Source organism: Vanacampus margaritifer, chromosome 7 (assembly GCF_051991255.1).
Source record: "Vanacampus margaritifer isolate UIUO_Vmar chromosome 7, RoL_Vmar_1.0, whole genome shotgun sequence".
In the NCBI taxonomy this organism is placed as follows: domain Eukaryota; kingdom Metazoa; phylum Chordata; class Actinopteri; order Syngnathiformes; family Syngnathidae; genus Vanacampus; species Vanacampus margaritifer.
The window spans coordinates 17,863,201-17,881,676 of NC_135438.1; the positions used below are offsets into that span (position 1 = coordinate 17,863,201).

The 18,476-nt window shown below is 41.5% G+C and overlaps 1 protein-coding gene across 1 annotated transcript; it reads right to left on the reverse strand.

The window, feature by feature from the left end:
* Window positions 1-9,878: 9,878 nt before the first annotated feature.
* Window positions 9,879-17,577, reverse strand: nfil3-5 (nuclear factor, interleukin 3 regulated, member 5). Its single transcript, XM_077570458.1, has 2 exons — window positions 17,225-17,577; window positions 9,879-13,452 (listed from the first exon to the last, which is right to left on the reverse strand). The coding sequence occupies exon 2, from the start codon at window positions 12,937-12,939 to the stop codon at window positions 11,239-11,241; it is 1,701 nt and encodes a 566-aa protein (XP_077426584.1). The 5' UTR covers window positions 12,940-13,452; window positions 17,225-17,577; the 3' UTR covers window positions 9,879-11,238.
* Between the last annotated feature and the right edge of the window lie 899 nt (window positions 17,578-18,476).

The window sequence follows — 18,476 nt, forward strand, 5'->3', positions numbered from 1 at the left end:
CAGATTACGTTGTATTGACTATTTTGATCTAAAAAGAAACTGATTACATGACCATGACCACTGGTTAGGCAAAAGTAATGGGAAACCTGCCTATTATACAAACTGAAAATGGACTACATTATGATGATGATTACATTACTGCACTGCAAAAAATTACTTTTAAGAAAGTAGAAAAACATTTTTTTCTGCTTGGGATTTTTTTTTTCTATTTTCTTGCCCAAGAAGAAAAATAATCTTAAAATTAGGAATGAAAAAACTGATCTCAAATTAAGGAAAAATATATTTTTCTTAAGACATTGCAGCTAATATTAAGGAAAAAAAATATTGCGGTTTGCATGAAATGACCAGCAGATAATTTTAAGATGAAAACCAATTACACTTCTCAATTGAGAAATTAGGGAATAACGTGCCAATTAAAGTTTGAACAACTGTTTTTGTTTTCAAGCAATTTGCACATTATTGACATGGCCATGCAACAATAACATGTGGATGGCTGCTAAATCACAACTGCACTACTTGTAATTGCATTTCACAAAATTGCATTAGCAGTTCAGTGGCCTGTTGGTAGAGTAGTGTCTACCCTGGGACCAGGAGGTTATGGGTTCAATTCCCGACTGGGTCATACCTAAGGCTGATGGGACCCCTTACCTCCCAACAATGATACTCAGCATTAAGTGGTGAGCCAAATGTTCTGTTTAAAGAAAATATGTCCTAATGTAGCGGTAGCCTTTATTTGCCATGTAAAATTTCCAAGTAAATTGTCAATTCTCAAATAAAAAAACAAACAAATCTTTATTAATGAAAAGACACCATTTATTTTAAGTATTTGTTCTTAAATAACAGATTATTTTTTTATTTTTTTTACTTGTAATTAAGTACATTTTACTAAATCTTTGGGCAAGTTTTTCTAATATTAAGATCTGTTACTGTTTTACAGTGGCTAGATTTATGTTTATTATTTATTTATTATATTTATTTATACAAGTTTTTAAGAATTCTTGCCAAGAAAATTTTGATTACCCAATTGGCAGATTTTTTCTTTCTTTGCTTTCTTGCAGTGTGTATGACTTGGTGAGAATAACAACTGAGAAAAATATTGTTTAAAGTTGCATAACCGAAAAGTGTTAGCATACTTGGCCATTACACCGACAGGAAGTAAAAAGGAAAACATTTTTTTTTACTTGTTTGTGGAAAAAGTTGGCCATTCATCCAGAAGAGCATTTGTGAGATCTAAGTAAAACTGTGATGAAGGTTATAATCAACCTAAAGTTATTTGATGGGCGTAGTTGAAATGAGGTTGAAACTTGCTGCTTTTACAGTATGTGTGCGGTGATCCAACTTTCCTTGCTTCAGTGAAAACAAAACCACAGAATTTTCAGTAAGTTAGATAACATTCAGGCAAATGATGCAGCACCTAAAGGCGAAGGAACCAACCACAACAAAAAATGTATCCAAGAAGGAATGACCATGGCTTTTGCTGATTATACAAGCAACAAATAAATAAAATAAATGTACTCTAAATGTTTAAAAATATATCTTTGCTGTGTATTCAATGGTATAGATAACAAGATTTTCAGGGCAAGAACAGTGTTTCTCAATGAACAATTGCATGGAATTTAGAGTGTGTTGTGCATTATAGAGTGCAAAATACAACAACGGAGACCCCGGACTGTTGAGCAACAGAAGTTGGACATCAAGCAAGAATGGGAAAGAATTCCACTTACAATGCTTCAGTTCGCAAACAGTCAGTAGGGATAGACTCCAGCACCACCACGACCCTAATATGCGGTAAATAAAATCAACAAATAGCTAGACATACAATTTGACTAAAACAATTACAGTAGTGAAAAAGAAACAATTTGTCACATCCATTCAAATATTACACTTATTGTATTAAAATATTGTTTACAGAGCCACAGACAAATATTACAATGAATGATTTTATCCAATCTATGACCTGGCCCATCTGTTCACTTTAAAAATCAAATGTGTCCTTTGAGCTCGTGTCATCTACAACTTGGCCTCATACTGAGGCGATATTGTAACGTTTGCTTGTCCAACTCCAGGAAGGAAGGAAGGGTGGAAGGAAGGGAGGGAGGAAGGGATTGAGGGATGGAGGGAGGCAGGGAGGAAGGAAGGAAGGAAGGAAGGAAGAAAGAAAGGAAGGGAGGAAGGGGTTGAGGAAGAAGGAAAGAAAGAAAAGAAGGGAGGGAGGGGTTGAGGAATGAAGGAAGGGAGGGAGGGAGGAAGGGGGAGGGGGAGTTGAGAAAGAAAGAAAGGAAGGATGGAAGGAAGGGAGCTAGGGGTTGAGAAAGAAAGAAAGAAAGGAAGAAAGAAAGAACACCTCCGACCACCAGAGGTCACTATTTGCCAAAAGCGCTCAGTGGTCCTAATAGGTCTCCACTCTTTCACCAGCAAATGTTTATACCTCCATGGTGATGCTCGATGACCTCGCAGTTGGCCAGCAAAGATTCCAAATAATAAGAGATTATACAAAAAATTTTTTTAAACACTTTAACTAATCTCTTTTTTTAAATGAAGCCTTTACATAAATGCTCAGTTTGGATTATATACTGTAACATTGGAATTACTCAATGAGTGTTTAAAATATTTTAGGGGATTTCCTTCTTTAACTCAAAGAGTGTCAAAAATATTAGGAACCTCTCAATATGAATTACAGTGCAGTTTCAAATAAATACCTCCCAGTAAAATGAACATCACCATAAAGTCAGAATTGCTCTCATTAGGTTGTTGTTGTGGCTGGTGAGTGCATTCCAAGCCCTTCCAACCAGAATTAACCCTATGTCAGAAATAGTCGATGCTGTAAATGATAGTTACATCATATGTAGGCCTACTTTACTCATGTGACAAAAAAGACTAAGCACAGATTAGTGGTGTGTGTGTGTGTGGGTTGAGGCGCATGCATGTCATGTGTTTATAACTGTCATGTGCTGTGTGCGTGTCAGTACAGTATTAGGTCCATGCTGTAACTGTAGACAGATGGGAGAAATGGCTGAGACTAATCTAAATGGGTTAATCCACTAAATGGCTGCAGGTTACCCCACTCATCTTCTGCATGTCGTTTGTCATTTCAGGCTGTGTAGACTTTTGATAATGGAATTTAAGCAGAGAGGTGACACATTTTCAGTCATCAGATGTCATTAAGTAGCTATAGCTAGTTATCCTTCAGAAAAAACACACACACACTTACACTGCAAATTTGAGTCTCAGGAATAAACTCTCAGGGCCCTTTTCGTGCCCAGTGCACATGGGTGGAGTTTTCTATCAGTTGGTATTCTCCTAGACTTTCCACAGGTAGGAAGTGTTTGCACCACTGTGGGATGGACTGCAGCCGACTCCCGGCCATTCGAAGCAGCTCCCCTTATTCCCATTAACTCTTTGACCGCCAAAAACGTTTAATGACGTATACTAAAATCCTAATGAATGCCGCCAATAACGTCAATTGACGTCAACTACGTTTTTCTTTCTTTCTCAATGAGCAGTGCAACGTCTTGTGCAGTACTGCCTTGTCATTGGGGTTGTAAAATTCCAAAAAGGCCACTAACTATGGCCAGCAGATGGCAGCATTGTATCTCTTTTCAATGGACTCCCGGTGTATGGAATTACAATGAAACATGACAAATCTGATTAAATAAAACATTTTCAATGATGACGTGAATGATTAAAGCCTTTGTCACATTAAATATAATTCACAGAGCCTCACTAAACAAAAAATATTGGTGTCAAAGTCACTGTTGTGCAGAAAATCTCCTTATCTTTTAAATTTTCGCTCAATGTCACTCAAATTACCTATTTTCAAATGATGATTACTAAAGAACGGAATAAGGTAGAAACATACCTTTTTTTCTAATGAAAGAATGGAACGCGACTTTCCATTTGGTACCCACCATGTATACATGGTCAAAACGCACAATATTCTGTTTGCCTTGAAAGATGAGTTAAAATACTCGGAATCGGCTGGCATTGTCGGGGTTCTTTTTGGGATAATGTTTGACAGTCAAAGAGTTAATCATTCCCATTCCCAGTGTGGTGGAAGCGCACACAATGCGTAGCATTCTGGAAGCACAGATTGACTCGCTGGGGTACGTGCATGAGGTCGGTGCACACAAAGTGTGTTTATGCAAGTAAACTGCAAGATCTCCCCTTACAGATGACGTAGTCATCTGCGCACGTGATGTGGGCATTTTGGAGACCGTGTTGCACCCTTTCCTTTATGTGAACACACCCTTAGAGCTACAACAAAAAAACAAAATATTGCCATCAATAACTCAAACGACATGCCCTGTGTATCCTCTTAACACATTCAAGCCATGTATCATAAATGAATTACCTTAAATGATGACGTTTCATAGCCTTAACAATATCTTATTTGAATACCGTTAACAGCGTCTATTTACCATTTTAAACCTTGCTATTTGCCCTTGTAAATCCCTTAAAACAAAAACAATCATACAGAAATACAAATTAACAGCAAACAATACAGAACCTTGAGCTATAGCGTTGCTAAATTTTTACCAGGGTGCGTCAGCGTGCTCTAGTGGACCAAAACGGTAATGTTTTACTATGCAGTAAATCACACAAACGTGAAACATAACGACATTAGATAACAATAAACCTGACTTTAATACACACCTCGTTCCCTTCTCAACCAGGTGCTAAAATCGTTCACCGAATTAACACTAAACTTCAGATTTCGGTTCTTCTGTGGTGCACGCGCGTCCTTTCTGCCTATGAAGATTGCACGACTAATGGCAGTACGTCGGTTAGCTACGTCATTTCCTACCGGTTCATGAGACCCTTTCCGGTATCCTTCAGAATAAAAGCATCAACCATATTATAATAGCACAACAAAACAAACTAACAAAGCAATTTTGCAATACAAAAATGTAATAACAAAAATAATAGCAGGGTCATTTACGTTGTGCCTTATCCAAAGTGTGTGTTTGGAAATGCTTAATGTAAATTTAGCTACCAGATGATGTGTTGCGTGCCAAAATGTCGTTATCCACACTTTCCACTAGTATGAACTCACATAGATGAGCAGGTCACTTCCTGCAGCACAAGGCCACAAGATATGGTAATAGGGCCTGGGGGATGGTTTCATATTGCATAACGTGAAGCTGATTCATCCTCTCTCTCTCTCTCTCTCTCTCGCTCGCTCATGGCCTACTTTCTTTTTTAAAGGTGCACAACTTCTTTGCGGCCTATTTCTGTCACGCATCGATAGAGGTCAGTGTCTGTCCGCGCGCACGTCAATGAGATCACGCATTCTCTAATCATTGTTCTACACACATCCATTGTGGTGTGCACACACACCGACACACTGACCTAATTTTACAGCACAGCCAACCTACCTCACAGAAATTACTTTACAGTCACTTAGATGTTTTTGGTCTCACATGTAAAATAAAAATAAAAAAGAAAAAAAAAACACTTTTATTTGACATCGTCAACTCAGTTCTTATTACTCAGTTGTTATTCACTCAGTGGTCATAACATTGGTGCACCTGCAACACCTAATGTAGTTAAATAAATAAATAAATACTGTAAGACCCCAGGGTTACCAATTTTCTAACCCGACTATTTGGTCATATAAACACTTATTGGCGTACCTCCTTTGAACAGAACTCTGTTTTGTACATGCGTGATTCGCAAAGTATCTCGGTCTGAAGAACTATTTGGATGCGTGGCGGTCAGCATTTTACGTTACTACTTGCGAAACGAGCCTAACTTGAATACATTGATTTCTCCGTGGCGTTTTTTTACATTATCTTCTGTCTCTATGGCGACAATAGAATTTAGAATTTTGATTAATCATGATTTTTCACTTAATTAAAAATGCTTTTTATCAACTTTTTTCACCCGCCAAATTAGAAGAGGACCTGTTGTGTTAATTGTTTCTACATTTAATGTTTTGAGGACATCTTCGAAATGTTTTGATCCACTGCACACTCTCCTTACCCTCCTTTTCTAATCAGTTAATTACTTGACTTGCATAATTTAAAATAAAATAAAAATGACCCCAATATTTTGACGTGAACAAATATTCTGAACGTCATACGCAAACATTTAAATGCTTTACTTTAATGCAGGTTTAATGCTCAAACACAACCTGCCCTACCTTAAACGTAACCATCCGCTGTCAAACTCAAGGATCATCTGCAGTCAAAATTAATAGTGTGATTAATCTGCGTTAAAACATGATTAATGCGATCATTTTTTTGTGATTAATCAGTGAGTTAACGCACTAGTGACACATTCCGTGCATCTGGCACACAACTGGAAATACACAAGCAGAGGTAAACACAATTGCCGAAACATGGCGACACAGAACTACACTTTAGTAGGAACCCGACTACTTTATTCGTGTGGTGAGTGACATCATGAATATCTTTTATTGGCCACCAAAAAGTGAAAAGAGGAATTGCTATTTTCGCAATAATGTCCGCGCAATGCAGTTTAAATCGTAATATCTGTCTACTCGTGCATATTCTGAACTATTCACAAACAAACAAAATTGCCTGCGTGTAAACATACTGTCAGGGAAGCATTTGATTAACAAGGTTTTTAACAATGTAGTTATACAACTTAATCTATAATAATAAAAATAATAAAAAGTTCCACTTTCATACAAACAGTTGGAGCATTACGTAGTTACATAAAAACAAGCATCGACTGTCCCTCTTGACTATTACGTGGGACGTCACTGTTCGTTCCCTTCTAGGGAATGAAATGTTCCCTGCGGTGTGATGGCATTGCGAATCTGCTCGACACGAGGACATCCATCTTAAATAACGCTAGAGGACACGCACGCGCGCGCGCGCACACACATCCGCTCCTCGGTTACATCCTTACCCCAACCCTGCCTCTCCTTGTGCTGCTGACCTACATACTGCAACATCCTGGTTACATAACCAGCCTGGGCTGTTGATCACTGCGGGCGATGCAGCGCAAACACGCTCAAGCAACTAAGCCCCCCCCCCCCCCCCCCCCCACCACCACCACGCACACACACACCACCGCCACTTCACTTTTCTTTTTAACTGAGTTCATTGCTCAACAACGTGAATGTTAAATTAATGATTAATTATTGTTCAGGACATTGAAGTAGGCTAAATCGTTGGTCAGCGTCAGTTCAAATATTTGTACGGAACATTTAGTCAACATTCCATTCCCAAAAAGTAAAATCCAGCATGTCCGAGGGCTTTGTTCCGCTAAACCTGCTCCCTCAAGCAGCAACAACAGGGCTCACATCTGAATAGTTTGCCCTAATGTACACTGTAGAGGCAAATTATGTAAGCCTCCTCTCTCCCCACCATCCTCCCCGATCCCTTCTCACTGACCTACTTTAACGCTCGTGGCCTTTTTTCCATTTTTTTTTTATAACAGCCTGTGCACAATGCACAGCACCACGGTGGGCTGGAAAAAGGAGTGAGTAGATGATGTGTGTGAGGTCATCGCTCACTGCTATTTTCTGGAGTCGCCTTGTTGTGGAAATTTGTTTTGAATAAAAGTTGAGCTTGTCCTGTTCCTCTGAGACATCCAATACTGTGCATGAAAAAGACAAACAGTTCAGTATGTACTTAATGTCATCGAGACGAGGATGATTGCTCAGGATAGAACACCTCTGCAGTCTTCGCCTGGCATTCCCGCACTGGCTCATACGCGACCCGTGTCAGTGACACCTCGGCCATGGCAACAGCTACTGAGCCATCAGAGCCGAGATCTTCATAACACTTGTTGTGTAACTCTGCTGGTTGCTCAGCTACAACCGGCTGTGTGACAATACGTTCATGGTGTTGAGCAATATTGGGCAACTGAAGATTGATCAAAGCTTCAACTTCTTGTGTGTGAGTCATGTGTCACTTTTTTTGGCTGGAAGGAAAAGGTTTACAAGTGTGTAAAAAGCCAAACCCTGTAAAGGCAAATATTGACCCACAAAGACACTAAAACATGCTCATGGCCTGCTGAAATTTGGGATTTGTTCGTCTCTTAACAAATAGCAGGAGTACAATCAGTTTCATCTTTGCATTACTTTCAGTAACTGTAAGACTTTTACATGAAAATTAAGTGGGATGTTGACTTTGTATGTTGGAACCCGCTTAAAATGTGATCAGTCATTTAAAGGGGTTTATCCAAAATACATGTTAAATGTCAAATGTTGTACAAAGTAACGTAGCATACAAAATTTGACTTTGCCAAGTTTTTTTCAAAAACAATATCCAATGATTATAGCACACGATACTATACATGCTATCAATGGAAAAAAAATTTTGGCGGCGCAATTTTGCTAATCAATGGCTTCATTTGAGGAGCAACTTTCAAACTTTGAGAAGCAAATTTTTTTTTTGCAGGCTAATCGCAGGGAACTAAAGTAAGGGTTTTATTAATCAACATAACGAACAATTGGCAACAATCTTTATTTCTAGAATCAATATTTTTTAAATAGTTTTTAAATTCACATTGTGCAGAGCAGCAAACTATATTTTTATGTTTAGAGTGAAGCTAAATTATCGGGATTTTTTTCCTTTCTTTAAAAAAGAAGAAGCTTTACTTACTTTATAAAATAAAATATATTGCTTTATGTAATTTTATCAAATAAAATGTATAAAAAAATATTAATTTATCTATTTGATATATGTGTAGCCAAATAAATATAAAATAAAAATAATATAAGTACTTAAAGTAGCACTACGGAACTTTTCAACCTTAATAAAATATTTTCATAACTCTTCTGATGAAACATCAACTTAAAACTGGTTGGATTGTAGCTTTGCTATGGCCTGAGGGGGTCTGCATCATTTTTACTGGCACTAACTTTGCATCCAAAATGAACTTTTGTATACTTAAAGGGAAATAATCCAAAGGATACTTGACTCATTCAGCCAATTTCAGCAATAAGAAGTTAATATTTTGTGTATAAATTTCTTTGTGGACATTTTTCAATCAATACCTTTAAAAGCTCTTTTAGCCACTTGTTGACTGAAAATGACATCGTGGTCAAGGCTAAGGTGATGACCAATCATGGCTCAGTTTGTGAATGTCACATGACCACATCCAGAAAACAGGTGAACCGTGATTGGTCGTTACCTGAGCTCTGAGCACCTGTGATGTAATACTAATTTTCAGTGGCAGCAAGTGGCAACATGTGTTTTCAAGGTTTTCATTTTACATGAAAAATATTGAAGTTGTTAAATGAATTCTAGTCATAGTAACGTTTTATTGCTGAAAATGGCTTAATGAGTCAAGTATCCATTTAAGTACCTCAGCTGGGAGCTGATTCATTTTTTCTGTTGGAAAATATCTGCCATGTTTTGGAGAAGATTCTCTCAGTAGGGACGGACATTGCTACAATGCATCCAGCAGCAACAAGCATTACTGGCACTTTCATTGAATGTTTTGCTCATTTCCCACGTTGTGCTTATTGGCTATAATGTGCGGGCTCTTTGAAGTGACGAGAAGGCTCGCGTTCACTTGTTTCATTTGTCACCGACAGCTGGACACAACACTACTTTTGTCTCGAGCAATTTTGCTAGTAATTGTTTATCAATGAGAAGCAAATTACAAATTTTGGTTGTAAACTGCGATCCAAACATGCCAGGTTTTTTTGATGTTAAATCCAAGTCTTGTATTATATTTCATGTAGTCATGCAGTTTGCCAAGTAGAACAATGCACTGCATTGCATAGATAAGCATTGGCTTAGTCTTAATATCGTCTCTAGTTGTGTTGTTTGAGTGTTCCAACACTACACTAGTGACAAACGTGTTTCTTGTCTGATCATGTGGAAGGTACTATTATGTGCGGCATATTTTTGTATTGCAATCACAGTCAACTCAGAAAGTTCTAACATGACAAATGACGTTTCAACAACAGCCTTTTATTCTTCCCCATTTTGAACCTTTACAATCAAAATAAAGCACTTTTTTCTTTCTTCCAAACACTGCGCATATCCATGTGAAGTATAGCCATACATTTTCACTTATGGACAAGCTTCTCTTTTCGGGGGTCTCATTTCCACAAAAGGTTTAGGGGAACGATACAGGTTATACAGTAACACAGAGTACAAATCATTGCATGGGGGATAGCATGAGCAAATACACATCACAACCGAGAAGAGCATCGAGCAAAATGACACGACAAGAAAATGACATATAATAGACAAAATATTAACCCAATATAATAGAAAATAACAATATTAATAAAAATAGTGACCGCAGTATACAAGTGATCAAGACAACTTTACATTTATACAGAGTGGCCAGAGGCAGGCACCTGGAAGGGAAACTGTTGAAGATTGTATGATTTGGATTTAGTGCGGCTGCTTAAGGTCAGTGCACAAGTGGGCATGACAAGTCGTCGGCCAATGTGGGGAACAAGAAGAGACGGCACAATAAAAGAGGCACCTTATGAGAAAACAGCAGCTTTGCTGGTTTGAGATGGGAGTTGTTCTTTTGACACCTGCAACGTGAAGGTGTATCCATTCTGTTGTGTAGTCAGTAAGGATTGCCTTGTGCTTGTCAGCTTTGTATGACTGCATAGTCTTGACTGCTATCATTGGAATCAAGTGTTTGGTGTGCAGGGTTTCCCCCAGCGCTTTACAGGCCAGGCGGGCAAACGTCCACACCGTCCCCGACCACCAGGCTTAGCAAGTTTTCTGGGGGAAAGTTGATCCATTTGTCTTAAGGTGTGGCCTTTTTTTTATTTTTAATTGCTTTGAGTCAATTTACTTTGCAAGTTGTTTAAAGTTTTAAGATCCGATTTTTTTTCTCCCCACATTTTTTAAAAATGTATACCTCATATATGCAAATGTATGTCACAACATTTTACAATCCAAGTGCTTGAAGTGAACAGGACGTGTGGGACTGACAGCTATCCAAAGAGGATCAATATACACGGTTACTGTACCAACAAAAGGTGACATTAAAGAAAAACAAATATTCTTTGGTCAAAGAAATGTTCTTATAATGCCACAATAAATGTGTAATTATCACAAACTGAAAAAATGTCATTCTGTTCCCTCCCTTGTGTGAATGATGTGTTCTTTAAACTGGAAGGGTCTGTTGGAGGTAGGAGAGAATAAAGGGAAACAGGTGACAGTGAAAGTGGATAGAAATCACTTCCTAGCCAGGCCTCATTTTTGCTGACAGGATGAACGAAGCTGTTGATGCTGCAGAGTCCGAAACAACAGCACCTCGCAACAGTTCTTCCACACGCCTCTAACCACTACCGGATGCCTTTTGTGAGTCCAATCTCTCATCTGGCCCGAGCTCGAGCTCCTCAGCGTAGTCCACCTCGTCGTCTGCCTCTCTGCTGATCTGGCAGCTGTTCGAGTTGCTAGGCAGTGCCAGGTAAGGGTGCTGGGGCAGGGTGGGGGACGGGGACATGGAAAACCCCTCCATGTGTGCTCTTATCGCCCCGCTGGACATGGCTCGGTTCTTGAGGCGCAGCTTGTGGGGAAGGGCGGTCGCTTTGACCTCAGCCTGGCACTCTCTGTGCGGCCCGCCGGTTGCTGACGCTTTCTGGTGGTAGCTGCTGATGTCTGAGGATGACGAGGAGGGGGATTCGTCGTCGGTCGAAGCCTCCTTGTCGGAGCTCCGGGGGTCCCCGTCGCTAGATGACGTATCTTTAGCGGAGGAATTCTCTCGGTAGAAGCCATCGGCTCTCGGGCCTCCCTCATAGGTGAGAACCGGGGGCTCTTCGTCCATCGTGTTGAGGTAGCCATTGTGCTGCGAGAACGCCGACAGGCCCTCCTCGGTGCTGTGGACCAGATTGGGAGCAAAAGGGTTCCGGTGCTCAGCTTCCTCCTGACCTCGGCAGCTGTACGGCCTGTGACGGCTCTCGTGCTGCTGTTGGCTGCTGTACTGCGCCTGCAGCTCCTCGGAGTATTCGTACTGCTCGCAGTCCATCGTCTTTGTCCTCTCCAGCTTCTCGGCGACCTCGGCGATGGTCGCCGAACATTCGGAGAACTTTGAGTGCTGGCCATGCGGCTCGTCTGGCCTCTGGCTCTCCATGGGGTAGCAGCCGCTGCTAGAGCGGTACAGGATGACACTCCGTTGCGAAGAAGTGGCTTGGGCGACGGAAGACGAGGCCTCCGAGTGCCCCTGTTGCTGGTAGTCGATGGCAGCTTCGGCCAATTGTGTGCTCTGCTGGTGAGGAGACATCAACGCAGGATGGATGCCGTGGTAAGGACGACTTGGCAATCCGTTGGCCGAGAGCCCGGCGCCATCCAGTCTTGCCATCTCCATGTTATGAGGCTCCTTCTTGATGTTGTAGCCCATAGGTTCGGGGCTGTCCCTTGAGGAGCCATCAGACAAGTCTGAGACGGATCCCCTGGGAGAATACTTGGGGAGCACCGAGTGGCGCTCGCCGCGGCTGGGCTGTTCGGCTTCCGACGAGTCCGAGTTGAGCATCACCTGGGACGCGCTGGAGTAGCCGCTACTTGAGAGGTAGGCGTTATTGGGGGTGCCGCTGCTGCTGCTCCCGTTGCTACTTATGTTACCGGCAGCCGCGCTGCTAGCGATCTGCTGGCTTTTCTCAATGTAGGACGCCGTGCTGATGAGTCCAAAGCGCAACTTGAGCTGCAGTAGTTCTGTTTTTAGACGAACATTCTCCTCATTCAGGGCCATGACCCGGTTCTCCAGAACCATGTCATTCAGACGACGTTTTTCCCGTGAGCGCTTTGCTGCTTCGTTGTTCTTCCTCCGTTTTTCCCAATATGAATCGTCTTTTTTCTCATCGGAGATGAACTCCCGCTTGCGGCGGGATGCCACAGAAGGCTTGGCGCCTTTACCCTGGCGGCTGGACCGTGCCCCGTCCTCGGGAAGAGGGGACGGGAGATCGCCATAGGTAGTAAAACTGTCCACCTCCATGGCATTTTTGGTGCTGGTGGATGAGATGTGGAGATTCAGGTTTTCCATTTTTTCAAGGGGGGCCAGAGTGGAACTCTAGCAAGTGTGTAGGGAAAGGTGCGCAGATATGACACAAAGACTTTGTTTACGTAACTATTTCCACTATGTTGCGGGATCAGCAAAGACTTCTGAATGAGGTATTTGAGCACATCTGAGAGAGAGCCTCATTGATTTCTCTTGCCAGTAGTTTCCTCGATCAGAACGTTCAAGTGTCTAGATTAGCCAAGAAGATTAAAAAGAGGTGGAACTCCATGAACACCTTTGACATTGAACTTATTTTCTAAACAAAAAGTCTTCCAAAAAAGAATTGAGCTTGGATTTCGAGTTGTTTGGTTTCCTTGGCTCACTGCAAGTCTCTGGAGTCTCTCAGCAAGTCAACGGGAGTTTACTGATGTCTTCCCAAATGTTCTGCACAGCTGCGGAGCCCGTCAGGCCACGGCGCTTCTCATCAGTGTCGTACAGAAGATGTAGGTCAGGCTGTCTACTTCAGGCCTCCCTGAGGATCCAGCTTAAATGCCGCTGCTATGTGGAGAGAGAGAGAGAGAGAAAGAGAGAGAGAGAGAGAGGGAAGGGGAGGCAGATAAATAGTTAGATTGGCAGTAATAGTCTCTGCAGTCAGCACATAATCAACATTTCAGTCCAAGCTAGGGGTCCACTTGCACACCCTTCCAAGAACACTCATTATTTCTATTGAAGCTAATTTTAAACTTGTTTTGTTGAATGGTGTTTACAAGAAAACTGGCAGCACAGAAAGGAAGAACATACTTCCCAAAAATTTTATGCGACGCTTGTTTTTCTGGTTTAGTACTGCCTGTAAAGTAATTAAGTGACTATGTATAATTTCACACCGCAATCAGAGTAACAATTATTCTTATTTCCCGACTAACATGAGACGATAAGCTCAACAAGAATAGCCAGTATTTATTGTTTTTTAAATTGTTTTTATTTTTGTATATTCTTATTTTGCTTTGTTACCAATTTATTTTATGGTTGTTCTTTTGACATATATTTAAAATTGAGCTTTGAAGAATTCAAAGATTTTTTAATATATGATAAGATTGTGGTATATCATTTTGATATGAATGTTATGGCACAAAATAAGACACCCGAGGACCAGAAAGTCCCAAGACTTGTGAAAATAAAAATAGAAGACCAAAATAAGATTAAAAAAATAATCAAAGTGTTCAACATGCAGGGATGAATGGGCATGAGGATATGATGGTAGTATTGAGCAGTTGAGATTTTGTAACGATACGTTTTTAAATGGATGAATAACTTTTTATTAATTGTGATTTCAATATTGATCAAAATAATTGTGAATATTTTTCCATAATTTCTCATCCCTATAATGATTTCCAAACAGTCAAGTTTAATAATAAATTACAAAACCCATGTCTAAATTTAAACTATTAAGTTTAGTACCTTCATAACTGTACACTTAGTCCAAACACATGTAGTCAGTTACTTAATACAGAATTATATATTACATTTGTGCTCAACATCTGTGCCACATTCCCATTAAATGTGAGCATCTGGTTATTGCATTACTTAAGCCGGAACACAATGAATTTGTTACATCATCTAACAGTGAGCAGAAAAGAAAAAAAAGTAACCTTGAGCCAGCTTGCGTAATGACGGTAATTCCAGAGCACTTGTTTACTCACACCGGTTTTCTTTGTAAGAAAGAAAGACAATGCTTGCTCGCGAACCAGTATGACCGCCATTTATTTTTCCCTTATATGATCTTGAGTATTGCAACACAGGAGAGAGAGAGAGAGAGAGATTTGGTCACAACAGATGTGGAAAAATTTAGGGGTCAACCCCTCCTCCCCACTACGAATTATTTTCATAAAGACCGCAGTGGGAGGGGAGGGAACAAAGGCGGGTGGGAAGGAAGCTTGCGTACGTCTGTGCTGTCCCACTGACCTAGAAACAACGCTAAGCAGTAAACACTCCTCCCGTCTTTGACAGTACGCCATAAAATAGGTCAGTAGGAGAGCGGGCGGGAGAAGGAAGGACTATTAGAGTGCACTCTATAAATAGTCCCAAAAAAAGGGGGGTGAATGACAGGAGGAATTCACGAGGCTCATCAGGACGATATAAAGAGACAAACTTGATACGTCCATCGCATAAAAACCCGATTATGAAACGATTTGAATGCAACTTCAATATCTATGTGCTAGAAAGAGCCAGCAAAGCAGCACAGAACAATGAGCATCGGAGGCAGATGAAAAATTATAGCTGGAGATGGCATTGACGTCACAGCACACACCCATCGCCGCAGCCAAACTCATGCATAACAGCCTCGCTCTGGACTGCATGGGGAGGGGCTGTTCAGCTTTCCCCCCTTTCTTGGGTACGTGCTCTGAATCGGTCTTGTGTAATGTGCACATCGCGGCAGTTACACTTTACTAAAGAGAACGGAGGGGGGAGGAGGGGGGGAAATAAAATTGAACTGCTTTGCTGTCTTTGTTACTGTAATGTCATCCCTAGTACAGACAGGACATATTCTGTCTTTTCTGCTCTGGATTCAGAATACTTTGAAGCTGTTTCCAGGAACTTTCTACTTGGAGAGGAATGCTTCACCTCTGACCCCTACTGGGGCAAGTGTGAGTCAACAGTGAGGCAATCCCTGCTCCCCTCCTCCAACTTTTTAAGAGATCCAACCACACACGTGGAGCGTCCATTTTGCCCCGCTGCTTTGTCTCTATGGATTCAAAAGAAGATGGGAACGAGAGCCTATGCCACTAACTGCCACCAAAACGTGTGAACTGCCTGTATCAATTTTTGGCAAGTGTTCATATGAAACTCAGATGGGCAAGTTAAAAAAGAAAAAGAAAATAAATTGTGTCCTCTTCACAGGCGTGCATTAGATCCGATTCAATACATCCTCAGAGAAACTGTTGTAAACCCAGAAATGCGTCAACAATCTTAAAAAGCATTTTAGCATTGTATATTATTTTTTCAGACATTTAGTATGGGTGCAGGGGGACTTTATAAAACTGAATTGGCCATCTTTTAAAAAGGCACGCAGCAAAGTTGTTAAAATTTACTTACGGTTGTGCTCATCATCACTCATCATATAGGACAAATGAGCGAGCCCTGCAGAAATTTGCCCTTAGTCCTGACTGAAAGGTCAAAGTCAAAGTCTGAATAGACTTGTATGGCGTGCGTACCGTCACCCAAATACAGGTCTGACCTACATTCAAAAGCAGACTGGGAAAGAGCAACGCAGACGCTCTGAAAACAGACCAGCTGGCAGCAGGCGGGCTGAAAGGGCTCACCAGAATCCTGCCTGCCAGACAAGCCTTTTTTCCATGCATTGCATCACATCCTGAATGTTCACTTGTTTCGTTCTCATTACGCTCAAGTCACGACTATGCCATGTTGGGCATCTTTCGGGAGCAGAAGAATACTGTTTCAATTCACAGGTCCATGCCTGAAACTTGTATTATATATTAAGGCATTCGTGTTGACTTTTTTTTTATACGCCTCCTCTCACTATTATATCACGAATAATAGGCAGGGTGTAAACGGGAATCAATTACAGGACCTTTTGTCCCAGGAGAGAAATTTGCAGCTCCCTGCTGCGTGCTGGTTATGTCATCGCTTCCGACTCCCCCAAGCAGCACTTCGTGCTTTACTTAACGGACATTTAGAATCAAAAGAAGTCATTTTGAAACATCCATCCATGCATTTTCCGAACCGCTTATCATGTAGGAAATTAATCGATTTGTGCTTTACAACCCACACACGTCTCTCGCTTCGCTAAATATTCTCATTTCAATTTATGACCAAAGCTATGACAAAGTGGTAGTATTGAAATTGTCTCCATTATGCTAGCTAAGCGCCATGTGCGGGAATCAAGTGTGTGTAATGTGTACGCGTGTATTATTAGCATTATTAGCCCAAGCAAGCAGCTGCCTCGGTCAGCTCGCTGGAAAACACCACCGGGAGGAAATTACCTCAACTTGACATTGAACACGACATGCGTTTGCTTTGCAGGCTATTTTTGGTCCAGGTATCAACGCAGGAGAGGGGACACACAGACATAAAGTAACAAAAGAATCCAACGTGTTGTTTGTCCAACGGAACGTCTCGAAGTGACGGGCGGGTTGCCGGACTGAGTCGCCATGTGAACAATAACCGGCCATAACCGGTGTGTCCTCTTCTCTAAAAATACTCCGTAAATTTTCCGCATAATTGGTAATTATTGGACGCATCATTATTCATAGAAACCGAGAATAGAAAGGGGGGAAAAAACAAGAGAGAGGGTCGCACCGTCAAAACATACCTTTGAATGGTGGAGGAGGGGAACACAACCTTCAGGCTTCCCCGACACAAAAGCTGTCTCGATCCCGTTTCCTCCTTTTCTTTATCTTTAGACAAAACCGATCCAGAAAAAAAGTTGTTCCCTCTTTGGTGTCTCTGCGCGTTCGGGTCCAAGGTATCTGTCTCCTTGCTCGAGCCGCTCCGTGTTGTGAGCTACCGGACACTTTGCTCCACTTTGTTGCAGCAGCCTTTCTTGAAATATGTGTTAGTAGGTCAGTGGTTGCGTAACAGCGCCTCGGCTGCCTCGTCACGTTTGTGTCCTCTGTGTTTCCACGCGAGAGTATGCGTGTTACATACACGGCACCCGCCACCACCCACCGCGTGTTTCTGTCTCTCCTTCAGCAATGGAGTACATCCATCTTCCAGCGTGGAGTCTCTTTACAACACGGGCAGAAACGCGAACACACGCGCCATGTGAGCCACGACGTGTGGCCTGGGGGGGGGGGGGGGGGGACGCCATTAGCAGTACACTAACTGTTTTGTACACTCCAAATGTAGGTAAGCTACTGTATTCGACATTAAATAGCAGTCACGGACTCACCTCACTACATGATTAGGATCACCAACTTTTTTTTAGGCTGAGAGCTTCTTCTCCCTCATTTTTTGCTGGTGATAGCCGGCCTCCTCAATAGGTGAATTTCCGCAAAGTGGTTTATGGCGTGTAGTGTTTATTATTATTATATTCAGGCTTGGGGAGTAAATACATGTATAGCCGTTACCTAATCAGATTACAAAAAAAATGTAACTATTCCGTTACAGTTACAGGAAAAAACATGTCATCAGATTACAGGTACATTTATTAAAAATGGGGATTACTTCGAGGGATTACAATTTCTACAAAGAGAGTGCGTGCACGCCCGCGCGAGTGGGACCGTAGCTACATGTCGGGGAGGTGGGGACGAACGAACTGACTAGTCGTGTCCTCCACATGCGGGCAGTTTGAAAAAGCTTCACGGACGGGAGGAGGAAATGGCAACCGTTATTCACTGGAACTTACTCGGAGCGAAAGTTTGAGCTGAGAGTCCAGCGGGATGCTACGCGCTGTAGCTTCTTGCTAGCTAGCCCGCTAGCCTACAACCATAATGTGAGTTACACCACCCAAACAAATCTTCCTCCCACCAATTCACTATTTAAACATCATACACAAAATATACACGGCTAAACTCGTGACTGGGATAAAAGTACATTTTGCCGTTAATGTCACACATCGTCAT

What these genes read in the sequence shown, in the direction of transcription:
- nfil3-5 (XM_077570458.1), bottom strand. Translation starts at nt 12,939, where the DNA reads ATGGAAAACCTGAATCTCCACATCTCATCCACCAGCACCAAAAATGCC.